We start from the raw sequence: 27,006 nt of genomic DNA, 5'->3' as shown, positions 1-27,006 counted from the left end.
ATTTCTTAACATTTTTATGCCAAAGCCACACTTCCACGTTAAGTGGGGCTGCTTTCACTCAGCATTTTAGAACACAAATCCTAGTTCTCGTGGAGGCATCGAGGGGCTAGGCAATCCAGCTTTCTGTTTTATACTATAAGTGTGTAAATAAAAGTAGCCCTCGTAGTCATTTTGATCTGAAATTCTGGAAAAACTGTGATTTCAAGCCCCATTTGTTTATTTCATTTCACTTTAAGCTTGTCCTGCACTCTGGGTCTTAGTTATTTAATTTTAAAAAATATTTACTAATTATCGGTCTTCAGCTGTTTATTGTACTAGTGCATTCTTGTAAAGTTATTTATGCAGCATGTTAAATTATCAGTGACAGATGCGGGTAAAGGATCCATTCTCCCAGCGTAATGGTGAAATGACAAAGAAAAGCAGAAGGCCTGAAAAACATCAAGATGAAGATTCATCTGATGAAGTCTCCAGTAAGGCAGTTGTTCTTTTTACAAGAGTAATACTTTTTGTGGTGGGGACAGTATATGTTCTCCTTGGATAGAATTGGACAGTAGGCACAGCCAGTACAAAGTATAATGGAATGTTCATTGTAAGCACTTGTAAAGTTTTTTTTCAAATCGTGTTTCAGAACCTGGCAACTTAAGAATTTTACCAATTTTTTTTCATCTGGTCAATCCATACTTTGAAAATAAGCTTCTACCATGTACTAATATATATATTTTGAGCAGTAACATTAGAGTAATTGGAGTGCATTAATCCACTGTAATACCTATCAGTTGTTCAGCTAGGCATTTACTGATTTAGTTATGCTGTTTAAGGGGCTACACTTGAAAATTTTCTATTTAAGCTCATGTGGTATGATATATCTATAATCTTGCAGTTTTGTTTAGGTTTAAAACAGGGTTGTTTGATTATTGTTGCTTTGGAGTGACTGAATTTAAAATTAAAACAAAAATTGATCAAAATACACAGCAGACTAACCAATATATGTGAATAGAAAATTGCCCTGACTTGTTTATAAACAAGGTGAAAATTGTATGGCTGACTTGCCTCTTTCCCAAAAATGCTCCATATCCTCCTGTTTGAGAAGACTGTATGCTGATTTAAAAAATGTTTAATGATGCAATAAGTATATATAACTTTGACAAATATGAGTGTAAAAATTCCTATTCATGGCCGTGGTGTCACCTGGCTGGATTTCACTGGTCTAGCTAGGTTGATGAAATTGCCATCAGTAGCCAGTTGATTGGTTTAAAACCAAACACTGTATATATGGTCAATTAATTGAACCATGTCCATCTAAAATGTATAAAAGATCATCTTTGAGCTGCCATGATTTTTAATCACTACAGCTTGGTCTTTTAAAAAAAAGTAACCTCATAATTTTAGTGGTGGTATCTTGATTAATCTTCCAGTAACTCCAAAATGTTCCTAACATTGCGGGGAAACTAATGAAAGCGACCCCTAGTTAATTCTCCATTTAAATAGATTTTTGTTTTATTATAACTGCTTTACTGAGTGCGTAAAAAGCATTCTTGCAGAAAAAGTCAAATAGTGCATGGATCCCAAAGTTGAGAGGGTTATATTTTTATACATTAATATTTTTTTAAACATGTACTTTATTCATGTGTAGTAGTTAGATTTTCATTTATACAATTGAAACGTATGATTGTTATTGGTACAGTTACAAATTGAAATACCTGCTATTCCATAGAAATAATATGGATTATAATAATATAAAATAATGATATTTGTCTTTATTAGCCGAGGCATTGAGTACAAGAGCAAGGAGGTTATGCTGGAACTATGTAAAATGCTCATTAGGCCAGAACTGCAGTACTGTGTGTAGTTCTGGTCACCACATTATAGGAAGAATGTGATTGCACTGGAGAGGGTGCAGAGGAGATTGACTAGGATGCTGCCTGGGCTGGAGGGTCTGAGCTATGAGGAAAGATTGGATAGGCTGAGGTTGTTTTCCTTGGAGCAGCGAAGGTTGAGAGGGGACCTAATAGAGGTGTGTAAGATTGTGAGGGGCTTGGATGGACTAGATAGGAAGGCACTTTTTCCGTTAGTGGAGGGGTCAATAACCAGGGGGCATAGATTTAAGGTAAGAGGTGGAAGGCTAAGAGGGGAGTTGAGGAGAACTTTTTTTACCCAGAGGGTGGTGGGAGTCTGGAACTGACTGTCTGACAGGGTGGTTGAGTCAGAAACTCTAATAAGATTTAAGAAGTGTTTAGATATTCACTTGCAATGGCATAGCCTCTAGGGCTATGGACCAAGCGCTGGAAAATGGGATTAGTGTAGTCAGATCTTTGTTCACTGGCACAGACACGATGGGCCAAATGGCCTCCTTCTGTGCTATAAATATCTGAGTAATCACTCTGCTATTCACTGCCTGCCAATTTGAAAAAGCCCTGTTTATGCCCACTCCCTGCTTTCTATCTGTTAACCAATCCTTTATCTATGCTAAAATATTACCTACAACTCCATGAGCCCTTATCTTGTGTATTAACCTCTAGTCTTGCACTTTATTGAATGCCTTTTGGAATTCCAGGTATACACCATCTTCTGGTTCCCCTTTATCTACCCTATTAGTTACATCCTCAAAAAAAAACAATAAATTTGTCAAACAGGATCTCTCTTTAGTAAACAATGTTGACCTGTTCTAATCATGCTATGCTTTTCTAAGTGCATTGTTAAGACTTCCTTAATAATAGATTCCAGCATTTTCCCACCGATTGATGTTAGGCTACTGGTCTGTAGTTCAATGTTTGCTCTCTCCTCCCTTTCTTGTAAAGTGGTGTAACATCTTCCAACTTCTAATCTAATGGCACTGTTCCGGAATCTAAGGAATTTTGGGGAAATCATAGCCTACACATCTACTATCACCTAGAGTTCAGGTCCTGGGAATTTGTCAGATTTTAGTCCCTTAAGTTTCTCCAACACTTATTCTTTGCTGATATTAATTTCCTCGCTCTTTTTGCTGCTAGGTTACCATCAGTTTCTGGTATGAAACCTGTCTTGTACTGTTAAGAGAGACACACAATATGTGTTCAATGTCTCTGCCATTTCCCCATTCCCCAGAATAATTTTTCTTTTCTGTGCTTCTAAGGAGCCATTTACCTTAGCTACTGTCTTCCGTTTTAAATACTTATAAAAACTCTTACAACCTGGTTTTATATTTGTGACTAGTTTACCTCATTTTCCCCCCTTTTTGCTGGCCTTCTGGTTTCTAAAACATTCACAATTCTCAGACTTGGGACTATATTTTTTGCAATATTATAAGCCTCATATTTTAATCTAATACTATCCTTAAGTTTCTGAGCAAACTTCGGTGGGTCTTTCTTGCTGAGTTTTTGTTTTTAAATGGAATGTATTTTTGTTGAACATTTTGATTTGTTTCTTTAAATGTTTCCTACTGTTCATTTACCTCTATACCTTTTAGTCAATTTACCCAATTAACCTTAGCCAGTTCTCCCATCGTACGTAAATAACTGGCTTTGTTTAAGTTTAAGATTCTTGTTTTTGATTGGAATATGTCATTTTCAAACTTAACATGGAATTCAATTATATTATGATCATTATTTCCCAGTGGACCTTTAGCTATGGCATTACTAATTAACCCAGCCTCTTTACACAATACTAGATTTAAGATAGCTTTATCCCTAGTTGGTTCCAAAACGTATTGCTCCAAGAAACCATGACAAAAACATTCTGCAAACTCACCTCTAAACCACTCTTGCCAATTTGATTGTTCCAACCTATATGAAGATTAAAGTCCCCCACAGTTATTACAATTCCTTTATTATAGGCTCCAATAGTTTCTTGTTTAATGCTTTGCCCAACTGTATACCTACTGTTATCGGGGCCTGTAAGCTACTCCTACCAGAGTTTTCTGACTCTTACTATTCATAATTTCCACCCTTATCGATTCTACTCCATGATTTTTGGAGGCCAGATCCTTTCTCACTAACGTCCTTCTGTCATCCTTTACAATCAGGGCTACCCCTTCTCCTTTGCCATTCTACCTGTCTTTCCAAAATATTGTGTACCCTGGAATATTTATTTGTTTTTTTTTAATTTTCACATATCTGTTTATATTTATTTTATTGCAGGGTATAAATTGAAACTAAAATCAAAGCTTTGATTAGTACCACAGTTGCCCTTTAAACAATGATGGGATTATTACAAAGAAACCATTTAACTTGCCATTGTTTAACTTAGTTAAAAGTAATGTGAACTCTGAGCTGCAATTTAAGACTGATATTATAGACGCACATTTCACCTTGGCTATAACCAAATCGAAGCAAACTTTAGAAACATGCAGTAAATCTACCTTCTAAATTACACATATATTTGTATCTATGTTTCTAGGCTCTGCCTGCCAGCATATTGGCAGAGCAGTAGATCTAATCCAAGTGAAGAAGGCAGTTACTCAGAACCACTGGTCAGTTTGTGCAGAGTGTGCCAAAAGTTTGAAAGTACATGACGATGAGCCTGATGTTTCATCAAATGTTTGGATGTGTCTGAAATGTGGTTACCAGGTAAGCAACAAAAAGTGTTTTATTATTTTATTTAAATCTGCAACTTTGTTTCCTTCATAGGGAATTAATTTGTAATTGAAAGCTCAATTTATAGGATGACTAAACGTGAAATAAGTAAAAGCCATTCAGCTTATCAAACCAATTCCTTTCACATACCATTACAATTCTCACTATCATTGACTCCACCTCAAGATCAGCTTAAATTTGTAAGGTAGCTCTTGATAATTTAGAGTCTGAAGTCCTGAAATCATCCCTTGTTGCTTTTCTTCAAATGCTTTCCAACATATGAATGCCCTTGGTAGGGTGTCAGGTAATTGTGATTTATTGCCAAAGTGATGTTGCCTTCTAAACTATGCAAGGTTAGCATAATTAATTTGAAGTTAGTTAAATAATGATAATGCTTACTGTAACATCGTTGTAACAGTTTGATTCAATACTTTAGCATTTCATTCTGGGTTTTGCTGACTTGAAGCCTGAGATTTACTTGTAATTTACTGATCTCAACTTCACTAGAGGAATTTACAAACAGCTACAATTATCTGGATTTCCCCCACTCCTACAATGCCATAAGAAGTCTGTTAGAATATTTCCTGTTCTCATCTTCATAAGCTTGCTCTTTGCATTAAAATGATCCACTTAAATGGAATCAATCATTTAAATGTTAGTCTGTTGTATTTTTTGTATCTTTAGCAGCAAAGTAGTATTTTTACTCAATATTTTTGCTTTAATATGAAAATACCAATTTTAGTGGAAAGCTGGAGATACTACAGAAAGGCTTCCATCACTTCTAGCACACTCCAGTGATATTATCTCTAATGTGGCATTATTGTGAAATCCCCAGCCTGTAGAAGTGTTCTGTCGGGTCAGACAAGAGCATTGGCATGTTCTCTCCAGAGTGGTCCTTAGATCCATCTAGTTTCATTCTTAACTTTTTCTTTAAGCAGGAAGAGGTGAGCCTCATTGGAACTGATCTAATCAGTAATAAAGTTGATATGTAAATAATTGATAAGAGCCTAGCATCAGTTTAGCTAAATAGTAACATGTTCATCTTCTGAATCACATGAATACAGGTACAAGCCACACTGTAAGACTTGAGCGTATATTCCAAACTGGGAAGAGCAGGGAGTTCTTCAAGTACTCTGACCATTTGTTGCTTTGCTGTTTGTGAGATGCTGCTATGCAAATTAGCAGCCACATTTGCCTCCAAATCACCAGTGACTGCACGTCAAAGGTGATGAACTGGCTCTGAAGCACTTTGGGACGACCTGAGATTATGAAAGCTTTTTTATTTGGGGGGGAACCCGTTCTGTAGCTATTTTATTGGGATCAGCATTGTAGACTTCTCCATAGATGTTCCCTAGATGTTCCTTTGCTGGACTAATATCTAGGTAAGATATGGTGAGATAAAAGGATGAAACGGAGAGCTCATCTGTATTTCAGACAATGGAATTTGCCACCTACAAGAAGCTGACTGAATCTACACTCTTCAGATTAACACTAAAACTATGAACCAACAAATACTTGACTTAAACAAGCAAGTAAAGAGTGTGTAGTATAAAATAAAAATGTAAAATGCTGGAAACACTCAGCAAGTTGAACAATATTGGAGAGAAACAGTTAACATTTCAGGTTGATGGCCTTTCATTGAATTCTGAATTGAAAGTCATTTGGATGCTCAAAGAAATGCCTGAACGTTTGGATAGGTCTGGGATGTCTTCAATTATCTCAAAACTTGTGTAGTATGTTGTGTGCCTCACAACTTTGGAATCAGGAAAGCATATAAACATCCCAGAGAGCCTGATGATGACATTGACATACAAAAGAACCAAATACCAAGTAGTCTGTACGTCTATTGTTACAGTGGTTAACTGCAAGTTCCACCTCTGTACACACCCCTTGTGCCCAGTTGAATTTTTCTGGGCCCTATGCTAACACTTATTCTGTGAGTTATTTGAGCAGCTGAGGCCTGAGATATAGGTGGCTACTGCAAAATACCACGAGCCTCTTTGACTGGAAGATGCCTATTTGTCAGGGTCCCCAAAGTCCTCGGATGAAATTGAAAGAGGCAGAGTATTAGTCATGTGCTCCTTGGCAGCCTGTGCCTGCAAAGGTGAAAGCTTCCATGGGGAACTGATGGAGCGCGTCTCTGTACTGCTGCCATGAGGTGATGCAACCGCTGTGTGGCACACCAAATTTACCACTGATACTGGAAGCAGGATTCTGTTTACCAGAAATAAGTTGAAGCAAGAAAATCCCTGTATCTCTGGGAGTGGTGTGGAAGTAGGTCACCCCAAAATCCTCAAGTCTTCTTAGATGCTGCTGCCTTTGCAATATCGTTAACAATAGTGGTACTGAAGACTTGTGCACCACAGCTAGCCAAGCTATTCCGGTACAGCTAAAATGCTGGCATTTACCCAACAGTGTGGTAACTTGCTCAGGTATGTCTGACAAAAAGCAGCATAAATCCATTCTGGCCAATTACCAACATTACTCTACTTTTGATCATCAGCGGGATGATGGACCTTGTTGTCGACAGTGTTAACAAGCCACACTTCCGCAGCAATAACCCACTAAGCAATGTGCAATTTGGGTATTACCAGGGCCACTCTGTGCCAGACCTCATTATAGCTTTGATCCACTCATGGCCCAAAGAGCTAAATTCAAAAGATTAGTTGAGAGTGACTGCCCTTGACATCAAGGTAGCATTTGATTGAGTATGACATCAAGGAGCCTTTGTAAAATTGAAGTGAAAGGGAATTGAGGTGAAAGCTCTCCACTGATTGGAGCCATACCTAGCACAAAGAAATATATTTGTAGTTGTTGGACGCCAATCATCTGAAACGAAGGACATGGCTGCAGGAGTTCCTCAGGGGAGTGCTCTTGGGCCCAACTGTCTTCAGCTGATTCATAAATGACTTTTCCTCCGTCATAAGGTCAGAAGTGGAGAGGTGCGCTAATGATTGCACAGCATTCAGTAACATGCTTGACTCCTCGGATACTGAAGCAATCCATGTCCGTGTACAACAAGACTTGGATGATTTTCATGCTTGGATTGATAAGTGGCAATGAACATCCATGCCACACGAGTGCCAGGCAATGACCATCTCAACAAGAGAATCTAATCATTTTCCCTTGACATTCAATGGCATTACCATCGCTGAATCTCCCACTATCACCATCCTAGGGGGTTACCATTGCCCAGAAACTGAACTGAACCAGCTATATAAATACTGTGGCTACAAGAGCAGGCCAGAGCCTGGGAATTCTGCAATAAGTCACTCGCCTCCTGATTCCCCAAAGGCTTTTCACCATCTACAAGGCCCAAGTCAGGAGTGGAATACTCTCCACGTGTCTGGATGAGTGCAGCTCCAATGACAATCGAGGAACTTGGCACCATCCAGGACAAGGCAGCTCTCTCGATCAGCACCCCATTCATCACCTTAAACATTTACTCCCCCCATGACTGACGCAGAGTGGCAGTGGTGTGAAACCTATACATGTTACTACACATAATAAGAGCTCATGGCATGGGGGTAACATATTAGCATGGATAGAGGGTTGGTTAGCTGACAGAGAATAGGGATAAATGGGTCTTTTTCGGCTTGGCAAGGTGTGACCAGTCGAGTGCCACAAGGATCAGTGATGGGGTCTCAACGATTTACAATTTATATCAATGGCTTGTCTGAAGGGACCAAATGTATGATTGCTAAATTTGCTGATGACACAAAGATAGTTGTGAAGAAGATATTAGGCGTCTGCAAAGGGACATAGGTTAAGTGAGCGGGCAAAAATTTGGCAGTTGGAGTATAATGTGGGAAAATGTGAACTTGTCCACTTTGGCAGGAAGAATAGAAAAGCAGCATTTTATTTAAATGGAGGGAGATTGCAGAACTCTACATTACAGAGCGACCAGGATGTCCTGGTCAGGAAAAGTTAGAATGCAGGTACAGCAAGTGATTAGGAAGACAAATGGAAGGTTTGTCGTTTATTGCAAGGGGATGGAATATGAAAGTAGGGATGTTTTGCTACAGCTATACAGAGTGTTGGTGAGACCACATTTGGAGTACTGTGTACAGTTTTAGTCGTCTTATTTAAGAAATTATATAAATGCGTTAGAAGCAGTTCAGAGCAGGTTCACTTGACTGATAAAAGCAAAAAACTGCAGATGCTGGAAATTGAAAACAAAAACAAAAAAACCTGGAAAAACTCAGCAGGTCTGGCAGCATCTGTGGAAGGGAGCACAGTTAACATTTCGAGTCCGCATGACTCTTCAACAGAACTAAGGAAAAATAGAAAGTGGGTGAAATATAAGCTGGTTTAAGGGGGCGGGGGTTGGGACAAGAGAGCTGGATAGAGGGCCAGTGATAGGTGGAGATAACCAAAAGATGTCACAGACAAGAGGACAAAGAGGTGTTGAAGGTGGTAATATTATCTAAAGGAATGTGCTAATTAAGGGTAGAAAGCAGGACAAGCAAGGTACAGGTAGCCCTAGTGGGGGTGGAGTGGGGTGAAGGAATTGAAAAAGGCTAAAAAGTAGAGATAAAACAAAGGATGGAAATACATTTGAAAATAATGGAAATAGGTGGGAAAATAAAAATCTATATAAATTATTGGGGAAAAAAGGGGGGGATCGGAAAGGGGGTGGGGATAGAGGAAAGAGTTCATGATCTAAAATTGTTAAACTCAATATTCAGTCCGGAAGGCTGTAAAGTGCCGAGTCGGAAGATGAGGTGCTGTTCCTCCAGTTTGCATTGAGCTTCACTGGAACAATGCAGCAAGCCAAGGATGGACATGTGGGCATGAGAGCAGGGTGGAGTGTTGAAATGGCAAGCGACAGGGAGGTCTGGGGAATGCTTGCGGACAGAACGAAGGTGTTCTGCAAAGCGGTCACCCAGTCTGTGTTTGGTCTCTCTATTGTAGAGGAAACCGCATTGGGAGCAACTCACTTGACTGATACTTGGGGTGGGGGAGTCATCTTAAGACGAAAGGTTGGACAGTCTGGACCTGTCTCCATTAGATTTTAGAAGATTGAGAGGCAATTTTATTAAAACATATAAAATCTTGAGGGGACTCGACAGGGTGGATGTTGAAAGGATGTTTCCCCTTGTGGGAGAGATTAGACTAGTGGACACGGTTTAAAAATAAGTGGTCTTCCAATAAAACCGGAGATAAGAGTTTTTTTCTCGGAGGGTTAGAATCTTCGGAACTCTTCCCCAGAGAATGGTGAAGGCAGAGTCAATGAATATTTTTAAGGCAGAGATAGATTCTTGACTAACAAGGAAATCAAAGGTTATTGGGGGTAGGCAGAATATGAGTTGAGGCCACAATCAGATCAGCCATGATTTTATTGAATGGCAGAGCAGGCTCAAGAGGCTGAATGGCTTGCTCCTCCTAATTCGTTGTTCTTAGATATACTGCAGCAACTCACCAAGCCCTTGACAGCACTTTCCAAACCTGTGATCTCTACCAGCTAAAAGGACAAGGGCAGGAGAGACATGGGAACACTACCATTCTGACCTGGAGCTATATTGCCATTCCTTCACTGTCACTGGGTCAAAAACTTGGAAATCACTTCTTAATAGCACTGTTTGTTCTACCTACACCAGATGGACAGCAGCTCAAAACCACCTTCTCAAGGTCAATTTGAGATGGGCAACAAATGCTAACCTTGCCAGAAGTGCTCTCATCCCATGAAAACATGAAAGAAAATACTTCTCTATATAGTTTCCCCAAGTTTGCAGTCCTTCATTTAATGCCACCATATTGAGTTAATCGACTTGCTTTGGCATATCATGAAGTGGTTGAAGGCTTGAAGGTGATTTTGCAACTGCCACTTTCTCTCGGCTGCCTGTAATGAGTTGAACTCCTGTTGGCTTTTGGAGCACAGCAAGGCAGTGATGTCCACTGATGTCTTTTTTGCCATACATCTTCAGAAGAGCCGTTTAGACCTTCCCTATATGTCTAATCCTTTTCTTCATGGCAGAACCCCAGACTGGTATTATTTGTATGCTCTGTAGCTTGGGTCTGACATGCGTTTTGCCTATGCTTATTCATTAGGCTCCCACTTCCCCATCCTAAATCCTCTGGCTTCCGTTTGCTCTGTTTCTCAGATGTGTCTGTTCCTCACCTACATTACCTGCACCACTTAAAGTGAATATCTCTGAATTTCTAAGTTCAAGGGACATCAAACTGTTAACAGTGTTACTTTAATAGAGGGCACTGCATAGCTTACTCAGCAGCAATACTATCTCCGGGTTTGCAGCCTCTGGATGAAAAATAACATATAAGCGGCATTTTATCTTCATCAACTACTTTGGATTTCTTATGAGGAAAATGGTAACTGGTGAAGAGATTGAAGAAAACGTGAAAACAATAAAGAAAAGTATTCATCATCATGAACTCACTGAAGGCACAGAGGCAAGTGTAACTCCATTTCTCAACTGCCAGACCAGAGTGAAAGCCAATTATGGTCATTGATTCCTGGCATTGTAGGTAGTCAGCACTGTTCCCTTGTACAAGAGAAATGCAGAGTGTTATCTAGTTGCTACATTCTCTAGATCCTGCAGGTGTAAACAGTCAGGGTTCATGGCAGGAAGGAGGTATGGCAGTTGTCACAGAGCAAGGACCAAGGTTGTAAGACTTAAATGTGCAAGCAACAATGAGATATTTAAAACAAAAACAGAATTACCTGGAAAAACTCAGCAGGTCTGGCAGCATCGGCGGAGAAGAAAAGAGTTGACGTTTCGAGTCCTCATGACCCTTCGACAGAACTTGCGTTCAAGTCCAAGAAAGAGTTGAAATATAAGCTGGTTTAAGGTGTGTGTGTGGGGGGCGGAGAGATAGAGAGACAAAGAGGTGGGGGGGGGGGGGTGGTGTGGTTGTAGGGACAAACAAGCAGTGATAGAAGCAGATCATCAAAAGATGTCAACGACAATAGTACAATAGAACACATAGGTGTTAAAATTAAAGTTGGTGATATTATCTAAACGAATGTGCTAATTAAGAATGGATGATAGGGCACTCAAGGTATAGCTCTAGTGGGTTTTTTTTTTTATATAATGGAAATAGGTGGGAAAAGGAAAATCTTTATAACTTATTGGAAAAAAAAGGGAAGGGGGAAACAGAAAGGGGGTGGGGATGGGGGAGGGAGCTTACGACCTAAAGTTGTTGAATTCAATATTCAGTCCGGAAGGCTGTAAAGTCCCTAGTCGGAAGATGAGGTGTTGTTCCTCCAGTTTGCGTTGGGCTTCACTGGAACAATGCAGCAAGCCAAGGACAGACATGTGGGCAAGAGAGCAGGGTGGAGTGTTGAAATGGCAAGCGACAGGGAGGTTTGGGTCATTCTTGCGGACAGACCGCAGGTGTTCTGCAAAGCGGTCGCCCAGTTTACGTTTGGTCTCTCCAATGTAGAGGAGACCACATTGGGAGCAACGAATGCAGTAGACTAAGTTGGGGGAAATGCAAGTGAAATGCTGCTTCACTTGAAAGGAGTGTTTGGGTCCTTGGACAGTGAGGAGAGAGGAAGTGAAGGGGCAGGTGTTGCATCTTTTGCGTGGGCCTGGGGTGGGGCCATAGGAGGGGGTTGAGGAGTAGGGGGTGATGGAGGAGTGGACCAGGGTGTCCCGGAGGGAGCGATCCCTACGGAATGCCGATAAGGGCGGTGAAGGGAAGATGTGTTTGGTGGTGGCATCATGCTGGAGTTGGCGGAAATGGCGGAGGATGATCCTTTGAATGCGGAGGCTGGTGGGGTGATAAGTGAGGACAAGGGGGACCCTATCATGTTTCTGGGAGGGAGGAGAAGGCGTGAGGGCGGATGCGCGGGAGATGGGCCGGACACGGTTGAGGGCCCTGTCAACGACCGTGGGTGGAAAACCTCGGTTAAGGAAGAAGGAGGACATGTCAGAGGAACTGTTTTTGAATGTAGCATCATCGGAACAGATGCGACGGAGGCGAAGGAACTGAGAAAATGGGATGGAGTCCTTACAGGAAGCGGGGTGTGAGGAGCTGTAGTCGAGATAGCTGTGGGAGTCGGTGGGTTTGTAATGGATATTGGTGGACAGTCTATCACCAGAGATTGAGACAGAGAGGTCAAGGAAGGGAAGGGAAGTGTCAGAGATGGACCACGTGAAAATGATGGAGGGGTGGAGATTGGAAGCAAAATTAATAAATTTTTCCAAGTCCTGACGAGAGCATGAAGCGGCACCGAAGTAATCATCGATGTACCGGTATATTTAATATATTTAATATATGCTACCAAGCGATTTTATTACTGGGATAGAAAACATGCAGCACCCTAGACCTGGACAAACTACAGCCCGTGGGAGCTTCTGTTATAGCAATAATATCATAGCTCCGTTTATCAATCTGTGCCTGGAGTTCACCAACCTTATTAACCACACTCTGTGCATTCACATACATGCACATTAATTCTGACTTAGGCTTTTTAACTTTCCCTCTTGCTCTGACCCCATCTAAAGACTTACTATAGCCAATACTAATTCTATTGAAATCTCCAAGTATTCTATTTACCTTGATATTACTCTCTGATATATCCTCCTTATCAGTTCATACTTCTCTACTTCCCACTGCCAGTTTTTCTCCTCTCCTCTCTGAATTACCCCTCAGATTCCCATCCCCCTACCAATCTAGTTTAAACCCTCCCCAATAGCAGTAGCCAACCTACCTGCGAGAATATTAGTCCCAGCCCTATTAAGGTGTAACGCGTCCTTGTTCAGGTCCCACCTACCCCAGAAGCGGTCCCAATACCTCAGAAATTTAAAGCCCGTGCTCTTATTCCATTTGGCCAGCCATGTATTGAACTGCTCAGTCTTCCTATTCTTAAGATTACTAGCATGTAAGATTACTAGCACTGAGAGTAATCCAGAGATTACTGCTCTTGAGGTCCTGCTTTTCAATTTCCTTTCTAACTCCCTGAAATCTGCTCTCAGGAGCTCGTCCTTTTTCCTGCCTATGTCATTGGTCCCAACATGGACCATGATCCCTGGCTGCCCGCCCTCCCTGAAAGGAATGTCCTACAGCCACTCTGTGACGTCCTTGACCCTGGCACCAGGGAGGCAATATAGCATCCTGGAGTCATGCCTATGGCTGCAGAAACGCCTGTCTGCTCCTCTTACTATGGAATCACCAACCACTATTGCACTTGCACTATTCCACCTCCCCTCCTGTGCAGCTGAGCCATCTGTGGTGCCATGAAGTTGGCTCTTGCCATAGTCCTCTGAGGAGCCATCTTGCTTACCAGTATCCAAACAGCAAAAGTGGTTAGAGAATGAAAGAGCCTCGGGGGTTTCCTGCACTACCTGCCTGTTTCTCTTAAATATTCTGGCGGTCACCCATTCCCTCTCTGCCTGTGTACCACTTAGTTGCGGTGTGACCACTTCTCTAAGCATGCTATCCACGTATCCTCAGCCTTGCGGATGCACCACAGTGACTCCAGTCACTGCTCAAACTCTGCAATCTGGAGCTCAAGTTTCTGCAGCTGGCAATACTTCTGCAGATGTTGTCATCAAGGGCATTTTGTGCCTGCACAACTTCCCACATCCTGCAAGATGCACATTCCACACGGCCGAGCTGCACTGACATACCTTATTTTATATAAAGTGTTTACTCATCTTAACTCACCAGTTGTCTTCTCCCCTCCCACCGCATTCTTTATGAAGTCCCGCTGCTTTTTCCCTCTCGCGCCTCTTTATGAAGTCTTGCTCTTTGTAAATGAGGTCCTGCTCTCTGCGGGCTTCGTGAATGATGCCCCCCCCCCCCCCGGGCTTTTTGTGCTCTTTGCAAATGAAGCCCCCCCCCCCCTCCCCCCCCCCCCGCTTCTGTGAACGTGAACGACGCCCTCCGCGAATGCGAACGACGCCCCCCTGCCCTCCGCGAACAACATCCTCCGCAAATGAGAACAACGCCCCCCGCCATCCGCAAACGAGAACCACCCTCTGCATTCTTTGTGAAATGAGTTCCTTTTCTGCTGACCAACCAATAACACCCTGGTTCAGGCCTTGGCTATTTCTGGGAAAACACCCAGCTGTTTAGTGTCTATGAGCTACTCAGACAACTTTTGAGGTTTTGGACCTTTTTAGCCAACATGCGCATTGCCTCCAAGAGCTCCTGTCTCCTTTTGTGCCAAACAGAAAAGCTGACCTCTTCCTGAGACTCTTCTCAAGAATTCTTCTCTGGCTCTGTCTGCTCCTCCTATCTCCATCTAGGCCCACACCCGGCAGCTTGTTTGCTTGAAGGTCTCCTTTGTATCTGCAGCTCTCCTTTTTATGTGTGAAAGCCGCAAGTCTTCTTTCTTATCTTCTTTGCTGTTGGCACTGATTCCAGGTCAAGGTTTGCTATGTAACATGGACCAGCATTTCTTCTTATTCAAGAAAATTACAGTTGATAAACTCTTAAGTCCTTTTCACACATTTTCAAAGCAAATGGATTACTCAGACGTTTTAGAGAAATTACAAGTTCTCTTAACCTTTGACTGGAAGCAGTAGAGTGTCACAAGGTAAAATGTCAAATTCAGTTTTGGCTTTCACCTGACTACTTTTTACATCAGTTTTTCTGACTTGATTCTTTCCTTTGTTTAACTTTCTCTGGCTGCAATCCACTGCTCTCCTAACACCCTGTAATCATGAAAAGTAACAGACAAGATTCCCATAAATCAGCATAATGCTACAATATGTTGGAGGGCCAGAGAATGTCAGAATATAACAAAGAGCTGGCGTGACCGGACATTTTTTAACAAGATACTAACTTCAAGAAAAAATACAACCCAGAAAAACTGGACGAGTTTTATGTTTCCTTGAGCAAATCTAAGTTCCCAAATATCGGCAAGATGGCTCAGAAAATCCTTGTTTTGTTCAGCTCCAACTACGTGCGTGAACAGATGTATTTCAGCAGGGAAAACAACTAATTTCGCTACAGATCCCAGTTAGTTGCCCAGCATCGCTTTCCACAACTACAGTGACACTGGACTTTGGTACTATTGTAAAGAGTGGTGACTAACTGTATTAAATAAATACAGAAAATGCTGGAAATACACAGCAGGTCTGGCAGCATCTGTGGGAAGAGAAAAGGCTTTAGGTTGTTATAAGTTTTAATGTTTTAGGCCAAAACAACCCAAAACTTTTCTCTCTCCACAGATGCTGCCAGATCTGTATATTTCCAGCATCTGCAGTACTTCGTTTTTGGACCAACTGCATTGTTCACATTAAGCCAAGAGGGCGTGGAAAAGGGGCAATGTTTCGTTTAATTATTGTAATATATTGTTATGATGGTATAATTGTCATAATTAAGGTTTCGTTCATTTGTACCAAAATTTCTTTATTTTAATTGTTAATTTCTTGAGTATTAATGGCCCCTTCATACAATTTCCCTACCCAGATGTGGCACTCTGGCTGAGAAATCTTTGTGATGCACTAAAGAGCACTGCTTGACTATTGTGCTTGGCACAACCCTGATAGTCATCTGAAAACACTAACCTTTGCTGACCTAGCAAAGTCATTAAACTACTTCTGACACTGCAAAGTATGTGAGGTTACCAAGGTGCCATTCACAACCATAGCCACCTTCATCCATATTGCCTCTGCTGCATGTGATAGCCTATTGTAGGTTTTCAACAATGGCATTCTTTCACTCTCTTTAAATTGTACCAGCAGCACTTCCAGATCAGTCATTGAAAAATTAGCTCACCCCGTTCCCTCTTTTTCATTTCAGTTATTTCAAGGAGCGCTTTAAATATAGAAGTTTTGCCCCATATTCCCTCCTTTCCTGAATGGTCTGTCAGGCCTTACTGCTGGTGGGATATCCACTTTACCTTGACAGCATTGTTTAACAAGCTGGACCCAGACTTAATTAGGATTACAATGCCATTTTAACTACAAATTGCAGAAGTCCTTTCCAGTGCCTAGCTCACCAGTAGGATTGGTCTTTAGGAGTCACTGAAGCAACATTTAAAGGGACACTCACCAGTAGCTAATTGTGCTGTATGGATTGCCAAGATTTCAGATTGCTTCTTTTTCACTTTTTAGAATATCGCTAGGGTTAAATGTATCTCTTTCACTTTTATCTAATATGTCACCGAATTCCTCTTTTCCTACTGCAGTAATGTAGATGCTATAAGTCTTAATTAGATTCAGTAATCTGCATCCAAACACTGTAACATAGCAAATCATTAGAAGCATTCCATGGAAGAAAATCAAAGAAAGACCATCTAATAATACTGGAAATACTGTAACTTAGTCTATGGATTAAAAAATACACACGTTAGTATCTAATTTACTAAAACAAATGAAAATATAAAGTGGGGAGAAACATTTAATACATTTACCTTTTTACTAAGATTAACAGAGGAAAATAGGATTCTATCTTGAGAAATGTTCAGACAACGCTTTGAAATTTTTTGCAAACAAAAACTTACTGAATGTGAATGACTGACTTGATAAGAGTTTCCATAACTGACTTTTGTGTTTCAGAAGCTTTTTCTTGGAGTATCTTGTTCATATCTTTTGCTGTCGTGTTGCATTGAGTTGTGTATTAAATGGTATTTTTATAAATGGTATAAAGAAATCTTATTGTAACCATTTTTGACTACCTTTTGTGTTTTTGCATCATAAAAGCTGCATCTCTAACCTTCCTTTCCTCCAAAGTTCTTGAATGAATTACCTCCCAAATCCACGCCCACCTTTCTTGTAAGTCCCTCTTTGAATCGGGCTTCTGCCCAGGCCATTGCACTGATTCATCCTTAGTCCAAGTCACATCCTTTTGTGAATGTAACTGGGATGTATTATCCCTTCTCGTCCTCAATCTCTGTAGCCTTTGGCACATCATCCATACAGCGTTCCTACAAATCCTCACTTCCATTGTCTAGTTAGGTGACCCTTGCTTGGTTCCATTCTTACCTATTCGAGGGTAGCTGAAATATCTCTAGTAATGGCTTCTGTTTCCACAAATGTACTGGTACTTCTGGTATCCCCTGAGGATCTCTCCTAAGTGCCTTTTCTGCATGCTTTGACCATCTCATCTGAAGACATAATATATGTATGCTGAAAACATCCTACTCTCCATCACCTCTCTTGACCCCTTCAATATCTCTATGATCTTGAACTACTTGGAAGACCCGCAATTTCCTTCGATCAGAAACTAGGTATTGTGTGGCAGGTGATTCACCTCCTGATATCCCAAGGTGTTACTGATTGATGAGTCAGTTGCTGTGGATGGAATACATCCTCGGTTGTTTAAAGAAGCAAAAGTAATTTTTCAATCCTCGTTGGATACAGGAGTAGTGCTGGACTGTTGCTAATATTATACCACAATGCGAGAAAGGGGAGATGGTTAAATTGGGAAACTACAGGCCAGTCAGCCAATATTTGGTTGGAGGGGGATAGTATTGGAAACCCTTGTCAGGGATGAAATAAATAACTTTCATTTGGAAAGGCATTGGTTAATCAAGGAGAGGCAGCATGGATTTGTTAAAGCCGAATTGTATCTGCCTAACTTGACAGATATATATATATATATATATATATATATATTTATATATATTCAACAACATGCCACACAGCTATAAATGAGATAGAAGCCCATGAAATTGAGGGGAAAGTGGCACTATGGATACGCAATTAGCTCAGTGACAGGAACCAGAGCATGATGGTGAATAAATGTTTTTTGGACTGAGAGGTGGTTTGTGTTGGTATTCTCCATGTGTCAGTTTTGGCTCAGTGATTGTTCAATTTTTACAAGCAACCCAGACTTGGTTGTGGGTAACAGCATTATAAAGTTCACTGATAATATGAAACTTGCAACATAGCTAGTGGTGAGGATAGTTGTGGGCTTCAGGGTGACATAGGCAAGATGGTGAAATGGGCAGAAGCACAGCAGATGGCATTCAATGTGGATAAGTGTGAAGTGATGCACTTTGGGAGATTTATTATGTTTAAGATTTTTAAAAGTGTAGATGAGCAGAGAAACCTTGGTGTCCATATTTACGCATCCTTAAAGGTGGCAGGGCAGGTTGATAAGGTGGCTTAAAGACCATATTTTTATTTGGATTTACATATAAAGAGGCATAAAGTCGAAAGCAAGGAGATCGTGTTAGAACTATATAAATCGCTGGCTAGGCCTCAGCAGGAGTAATATGTACAATCTGGGCACCACATTTCAGGAAAGAGGTAAAGATCTTAAAGTGGACAGAGGAGCCTTATCAGGATGGTACCTGGTTTGAGGGCTTTGTCAGGATTGTCGGGATTCGGAACACTACCTGAAAAAGTAGTGGAAGCAGATTGTCTAAATAATTTTAGAAGGGTGTTCACAGGTCTGGACTGATGCTCCAGAAATAAGAGTTCAAATCTCACCATGCCAACTGAGGAAATTTAAAAATTCAATTCATTAATAAATCTGGAATAAAAAGTCTCTAATGATCATGAATTTACTGGATTGTCATAAAACCTCACCTGGTTCACTAATGCCCATCAGGGAAGGAAGCCTGCAGTAATGTGACTTGAGACTACAATGTGGTTGACCCTTAAGTGCCTCCTGAAGTAACCTGGCAACTCAGTTGTATCTAACCATTACAGAAAACCTGAATAATTATAAAACCGTGCAGACTACCTGGCATCAAACTAGGCACTGGAAACTACAAATGCACAACTACCTAACTGACCCTGCAAGTCTTCTACACTAAAATCTGAGCACTTCTGCCAAAATTGGAGGAGCTATCCTACAGAATAGTCAGGCAACAGCTGTCCGTTGTCATTCGCACAGAATCATACTTTGCAGCCAATGTCCCAGATTCCTGCATTACCATCATTGGATTTGTCCTGTTGAATCAGTGGAACAGATCCACCAGAAGTGGTGGTACAAGTGGATATATAGTCTGGAGAGAGTGGCCCTGTGAGCCCTCAACACTGACTCTGAGCCCCACGAATCACATAACATCAGGCCATCTACCTCCCTCCCTCATTTGATGAATTGGTACTCTTCCATGTTGAACACCATGTGGAAGAAGCACTGAAGGTTGCAAGGGCACAGAATTTGCTCTGGGTGGGGGATTTTAATGTCCTGTGCAAAGAGTGATTTGCTAGTACCACTGCTGGTCAAGTCCTAAAGGATGTGGATGCCAGAGTGGGTCTGTGGCAATGAGAGAACCAACAAGAAGGAAAAATCTACTGTGTATTGCCCAATCTATCTGTCGCAATTGCATCTGTCCATGTCAGTATTGGTAGGAGTTATCAGTGCATAGTCCTTGCGGAGGCAAATTCCCATCTTCGCACAAAGAAAATGCTCCACCTTGTTGTGTAGCACTGCCACTAAGCTAAATGGGATAGATGCAGATTTAGGGGAGGTGATGGTGTAGTAGTAGTATTATCATAGTTTGGCATTTTAGAGACCCAGGGTAATGCTCTGGGCACCCGGGTTCAAATCCCACCACAGCAGATGGTAGAATTTGAATTCAATAAAAACATGGAATTAAAAGTCTAGTGGTGACTATGAAACCTTTGTCGATTGTTATAAAAACAATCATTCACTAATGTCCTTTAGGGAAGGAAATCTGCTGCCCTTAACTGGGGCATACATATGACTCCAGACCCACACCAATGTGGTCGACTCTTAAATGCCCTCAAGGGCAATGGGATGGCAAAAAAATGTTGGTGTAGCCAGCAACAACCACATCCCAAGAACAAATGAATGAAAAAAAGGACAGAAATGGCAGCTCAAAATTTGACGTTGTTGAGGTATTATAGACCATCAGCAGTGGCAGACTTATAATCAATCATAATCTGTAGCCTCATGACATATCCCTCACTTTACCATTTCCATCAAACTAGGGGACCAACCTTGCTTCATTGAGGACTGTAGAAGAGCATGGTTTGAGCAGAACCAGACCTACCTAAAATGAGATGCCAACCTGGTGAAGCTATAAAACAGAACTGCATGCATGCTAAATAGTGGAAGCAGCATGCCATAGACATAGCTAAATGATTCCACAACCAATTATTCAGATCAAAGCTCTCTCATCCTGCCACATGAAGTCCTGAATGGTGATGGATAATTAAACAACGAGCATGAGGAGGAGGCTCCACAAGCATTTCCATCCCTAATGATGGAAGAGCCCAGTATGCTAGTGTAAAAGACAAGTCTGAAGCATTTCCAGCCACCTTCAGCAGCAGCACTAAGTAGATGATCCATTCCAGCCTTCTCCTGAGGTCTTTTTTGTTTTATTTGTTCTTTGAGTGTATGTTATGACCCCAGCAGATGTTATTACTGGACAAGTCAGATCCCAGAATGGAACCTGGCTTGATGGACCATAATTTTTTTTAAACCGTGGAGAGTACTTACTGAAGCAGATTCACAGGAATCTGCTGTTGACATTTCAACAAAACGAAACATTAAACAAGAATCACTAACTGTATAACACAACAAAAACAGTTGGAAAGATTTCAACACAGACACAAAAGAAAAAAATGATTCAAACCCACACTATCTCTTTTATCCCAGCAATACTCTTACAAATCCAACACTCCAGTAAAGAGATACCACTATTTCCACACTAAGGCTAGAGCTGGTTCAGTTGTAAAGAGGTTTCTTTTCCAGTAGATCTCTGAACATTCACTAGAAGTCCTTCCACAATTGGTATCTCCCCTAAGATGGTGAGAAAACTCACTCTATATTCACCATTACTTTAACTTTAGAGCAATATATATGAGTCCCTTAAACTCATTTCCTCAGCAGTCTGGCATCATTTCCAGCTAGAAAGAGTCTTAGACCTTTTCTGTCTTCACTCTGTGGTATACATATACCAACTGAACAAAAATCTGCCTTTCTGTCTCTCTGTGTGTCTTTCTCTGATCCCCCGTTGATAGTCAACAGCACAGTTTATTCCAACTTTTTGTGTTTGCTTTAACTTCCCTAAACTACCAACTCCTTGGTAACCCATCTTTTCACTTCGAGTCGTAAAACCTCTTTAAAAATGCATGCGTACAAGCAGGGCTTGGAAACTTCCTGTCTCCATCTTAAAAAGAACTCTAAAATAAAACTAAACCCAGGTTTCACCTTTCTTAACACGTGCATTAAAAGCAAATTAAACTGTTATATCTTGTTCCTAACACCCACAAATATAACTATAACTTACTCAAAACTATATCTAAAACATGTGAATGTCACTGGCAAAGGCAGTGTTTATTGCCCATCCCTAATTGCGCTTGAGAAGATGGTGGTGAGCTACTTGACCTCATCCCCACCAGTCTATCTGTCACAGATGCATCTGTCCATGGCAGTCTTGGTCGGAATGACCACCGCACAGTCCTTATGGAGGCAAGTGTTTTTTTTTTAAATTTATTCATGGATGCAAGAATTGGTGGCAAGTCTAACATTTAATACCCATCCCTAACCGCTGTTGAGAAGGTGGTGGTGAAACCCTTCCTTGAGCCACTGCAGTCCATGTATAGGTGCACCCACAATGCTTGTTAGGGAGGGAGTTCCAGGATTATGAAACAGCAGAAGTAAAGAAGTGGCAATGTAGTTCGAAGTCAGGTTGGTGTGTTACCCAGCGGGGGCAGGGTTGGGGGAGGACTTGCAGGTGGTGGTGCTTCCATGCCTCTGCTGTCCTTGTCCTTCTAGTTGATAGTGTCACGGATTTGAAAGGTGCTGTTCAAGAAGCCTTGATGAGTTGCTGTGGTGCATTTTGTAGATAGTACACATTGCTACCACTCTGTGCTGGGGGTGGAGGGAGTGAACATTGATAGCGGTAGATGAGGTGCTGATCAAGTGGGCAGCTTTGTCTTGGGTGGTATCAAGCTTCTTGACTGTTGGAGCCGCACTCATCCAGACAAGTGGAGAGTATTTTGCCACGTTACTAACTTGTGCCTTATGGATGGTAGACAGGTCAATTCACTGCATGTGATCTCAAGAAATGGCTGAAGGCACTTCATACAGCGAAAGCTATGGGCCCTGGCAATTGTTTCAGTATAGCTACAACATTGGCATCAACACAGCAATGTGGAAAATTGCCCAGGTTTGCCCTGTCCACAAAAAGCAGGACAGATCTGATCTGGCCAGCCTACTCTCAATTATCAAGAAATTGATGGAAAGTGTTGATAGCGCTAACAAGCAATTGCTCAGCAATAGCCTGCTTATCCATGCTCAGCTTGGGTTCCGCCAGGACAACTCTGTTCCAGATCTCCTATGGCCTTGATCCAAATTTCATAGATGAGGTGAAAGTGACTGTCTTTGACAACAAAGGAGCATTTGACCATGTCCCCAGCAAGGACTTAAGTTAGTGGAATCATGTAGAAAACTCTCCACTGGTCGGAGTCATACAGAGCACAAAGGAAGGTGGTTGTGGTTGTTGGAGAATAATTATCTTAGTCCCAAGATATTGCTGCGGGAGACCCTAAGAGTAGTACTCTAGTCCAACCATCTTCAGCTGCTTCATCAATAACTTTCCCTCCATCATGAGTTCAGAAGTTGGGATGCTCGCTGATGATGCACATTGTTAAGTACCATTTACAACTTCTCGGATTCTCACACAGTCTGTGTCCACATGCGGCAAGACCTGGATGAAATTCAGGCTTGGGCTGATTGGTGGTAAGTAACATTTGCACCACACAAGTGCCAGGCAATGAGCATAGAATTGTAGAAATTTACAGCTGGAAAGAAGCTGTTCAGCCCATCATGTCCCTGCTGGCTGACAAGTAGTCACTCAGTGTAATCTTGTTTTCTAGTTCTTGGTCTGCAGCCTTGTAGGTTAAGGCACTTCAATCACAGAATTGTTACGGTGCATAGGAGGCAATTGGTCCATTGTGTTTGCACCAACTCTCCGAATGAGCAACCAGCTTAGCGCCATGTTATGAGTATTTCTGTCTTGACTACTCTTTCAAACTAGTTTATTTTATTCATTAATGGGATGTGGGCATCACTGACTAGGTCAGCATTTATTGCCCATCCCAAATTGCCCTTGAGAAGGTGATGGTGAGCTGCCTCCTTGAACCGCTGCAGTCCATGTTGGGTAGGTATACCCATAATCCTGTTATGGAGGGAGTTCCAGGATTTTGAACCAGCACATCTGAAGGAACGGCGATATATTTCCAGGTCAGGATGGTGAATGGCTTGGAGGGGAATGTCCAGGTTGTGGTGTTCCCATTGCATAAGCTGCCTCTTCTAGATGGCAGAGGTCGTGGCTTTGGAAGGTGCTGTCTAAAGAGCCTTGTTGAGTTCCTGTGGTGCATCTTGTAGATAAGGCTTATCTAACCCGTAGCAGCCAGTGGAACCCCTCTATGTAGCCTGCGGGGCAATGGTTGAAATTCTGGTAAGATAGGTCAGTGAGTTTGAAGCTTTCTGTAGGCTCACTATTGGGCCTAACAGCAGCAAACAAGGGAGAGAAACAGACGTGATTAGAGAAGCAGCGAACACTGGCAACTACGAGTATATAAAGATGGAGACAGAGGTCCTGGAGTGCACGCTCACCATGCTGTCTCATGACTCCAGCCGTTTTACCCCAACTCTTGGTGCTCTGGCCCGATTCCCACTGTTTGTCCTAGCGCCCCTGCTTCTCCCAGTGCTCCTCCTGATCTCCCGACACTTACCTTGGCAGGATCTGCATTCGGGCACCACTAGCCCTCACTTCAGGACTCCCTTCCGCTCTTCGCCAGCCAATTTAGAGTGTGAGGGTGAGTGAGCGAGTGCGAGGGCAGCTGAGCGGGTGGGCAAACACGCGGACAGCTGTGCAGGCGAGCAGCAGGTTGTTGGGGTGAGTGGGCGAGTGCGAGGGAGGGTGTTGGGGTGAGCGGGCGAGTGCAAGTGTGTGTGGGTGAATGAATGAGTGGGTGAGTATGAGGGGATGTGTTGGGGTTTTGGGATGTTGGTGGGGGTGGGTTGGGTGTGAGGGGGACTGGGTGTGTGAGAGAGAGAGAAAGGAGATGAGAGGTGTGTGTGTGTGTGTGTGTTCTCATGTGATAAGGTTGGACAAGCCTATTGCTGCCATTGTGCGTCAGTGCTGGAGGGAGTGAATGTTTGTGGATGGGGTGTCAATCAAGTGGGTTGAGTTACTCGCTGCAGGATTCCTAGCCTCTGACCTGCTCTTGTAGCTACAGTATTTATTTGGCTAGTCCAGTTCAGTTTCTGGTCAATGGTAACCCCCAGGATGTTGATAATGGAGGCTTCAGCAATGGCATTGCCATTGAACATCCTGGGCCAATGGTTAGATTCTATCTTGTTGGAGATGGTCATTGCCTGGCACTTGTGTGGCGCAAATGTTACTGGCCACTTGTCAGCCCAAGCTGCATTTGGACATGGACTGCTTCAGTATCTGAGGAGTTGTAAATGGTGCTGAACATTGTATAATCATCAGCGAACATCCCCACTTCTGATCATGTGATGGAGGAAAGGTCATTGATGAAACTGCGGAAGATGGTTGGGCCGAGGACGCTACCCTGAGGAACTCCTACAGGGTGTCCTGGAACTGAGATGATTGACCTCCAACAACCACAACCATCTTCCTTTCTGCTAGGCATAACTCCATCCAGCAGAGTGTTTCCCTCCTGATTCCCTTTGACTCCACTTTTGCTAGAGCTCCTTGATGCTGCACTCAATCAAATGCTGCCTTGATGTCAAGGGCAGTCACTCTCACCTCACCTCCAGATCTTACCACTTCCTGGTGAAAAAAAATCTCCCTTCAAAGCCCCTCTAAACCTCCTACCTTTTTACCCTGGTTCTAGTCTCTCATCCAAGGGGGAAATAGGGCCTTCCTATCCACTCTCTTTAGACCCCTCATAAATTTATACACTTCAGATATGTCCCCCTCTCAGCATCCTCTGTTCCAAAGAAAAGAACCCTAGCCTATTTAATTTAATCTCATAACTAAAATTCTGGAGTTCTCATAAATCTCCCCTGTATACCCTCAGATATTTCCTATAGAATGGAGACCAGAACTGCATGCAGTACTCCAGCTGTGGACTAATTAGTATTTTATACTGTTGCAGAGTAACCTCTCAGCTCTTAAATTCTAAGCTTTGGCTAATATGTAAAGTGTCCCTTAAGTCCCCTTGACTACTTTACCTAGCTGTCCAAACGCCTTAAGAGATCTGTGGAAATGCCCTCTGTTCCTCCACACTTTTCAATATCCTTTTATTTATTGCCTTGTTGGCCTTCCCCAAGATTGAACTCCATTCACAACTTTTCCACCTACCTGACCAGTCTGTTGATATTTTCTTGCAGTCTACAGCTTCATTCTTCATTATCAACCACGTGGCAAATTTTTGTACCATCTGCAGGCTTCTTAATTATACCCCATGTTCAATTCCAAACACAAAAAGCAAACGATGATCCCTGCGGAACCCATTGGAAACAACTTTTCAGTCACAAAAGCACCTATCAACTTTGCTTCCTGTTTCTGAGCGAATTTTGGAACCATCTTGTCTTGGATTCCATGCACTTTTACTTTTATAATCAGTCTGCCATGTGGGATCTTATCAAAAGCCTTGCTAACATTAATATGAACTACACCAAATGTACTTCACTGTTGACCCTCCGTGTTACCTCCTCAAAGAATTCAATTATATTGCTGAGCAAAGAGACATATTGTTGAAAATTTTCACCTTGCACTCATCAGGATAAGACCATAAAACATAGGTGCAGAAGTAGACCATTTGGTCCATCAAGTCTACTCTACCATTCAGTGAGATCATGGCTGATCTGGTAATCCTCAACTCCACTTTCCTGCCTTTTCCCCATAACCCGTGATTCCCCTACTGATTAAAAATCTGTCTGTCTCAGCCTTGAATATACTTAATGACCCAGCCTCTACAGCCCTCTGCAGTAAAGAATTCACAGATTCACTACCCTCTGAGAGGAAATTCCTCCTCATTTCTGTCTGAAATGGGCGACCACTTACTCTGAGATTATGCCCTCTGGTCCTAGACTCTCCCACAAGGGGAAACAACTTCTCAGCATCTACCCTGTCAAGCTCCCTAAGAATCTTATCTCTTTCAATAAGGCCGCCTGTCGTTCTTCTAAACTTCAGTGAGTACAGACTCAACTACTCAACCTCTCCTCATAAGAAAATCCCTCCATACCCAGGATCAGCTAGTCCCTTGTATAGTTTTAGTAAGACTTCCCTATTTTTATACTCCATTCCCTTTGAAATAAAGGCCAACATTCCATTTACCTTCCCTATTACTTACTGAACTTGTATGCTAGCTTTTTGTGATTCATGCATGAGGACCCCCCAAATCCCTCTTCTGCTGCAGCTTTCTCCATTTAAATAATATTCAGTTCTTCTATTCTTCCTGCCAAAGTGCATGACCTCACACTTTCCCACATTATATTCCATCTGCCAAACTTTTGCCCACTCACTTAACCTGTCTATAATCCTCTAGACTCTGTGTCATCCTAAGCACTTGCCTCCCCACCTATTTTTGTGCCATCTGCAAACTTCAATTCTCTCATCCAAGTCATTAAT

General features: G+C 42.1%; 1 protein-coding gene across 10 annotated transcripts in view; it reads left to right on the top strand.

The window, feature by feature from the left end:
* usp45 (ubiquitin specific peptidase 45) overlaps positions 1-27,006 on the top strand; it is a 203,442-nt gene that overhangs the window by 1,531 nt on the left and 174,905 nt on the right. For 8 of the 10 annotated variants that reach the window (XM_041187566.1, XM_041187570.1, XM_041187569.1 and 5 more), the window contains exons 2-3: positions 362-470; positions 4,375-4,544. In XM_041187566.1, the coding sequence (XP_041043500.1) occupies positions 368-470; positions 4,375-4,544 (273 nt within the window). In that variant the 5' untranslated portion in view covers positions 362-367. Of the gene's footprint in view, positions 1-361; positions 471-4,374; positions 4,545-27,006 lie in introns of those variants that run through there. The other 2 variants (XM_041187572.1, XM_041187573.1) reach the window with 2 other exon arrangements.

This window comes from Carcharodon carcharias, chromosome 5, assembly GCF_017639515.1.
Source record: "Carcharodon carcharias isolate sCarCar2 chromosome 5, sCarCar2.pri, whole genome shotgun sequence".
In the NCBI taxonomy this organism is placed as follows: Eukaryota; Metazoa; Chordata; class Chondrichthyes; order Lamniformes; family Lamnidae; genus Carcharodon; species Carcharodon carcharias.
Note: the sequence above shows the minus strand (reverse complement) of the source record. Positions and strands in the feature narration are given on the sequence as shown.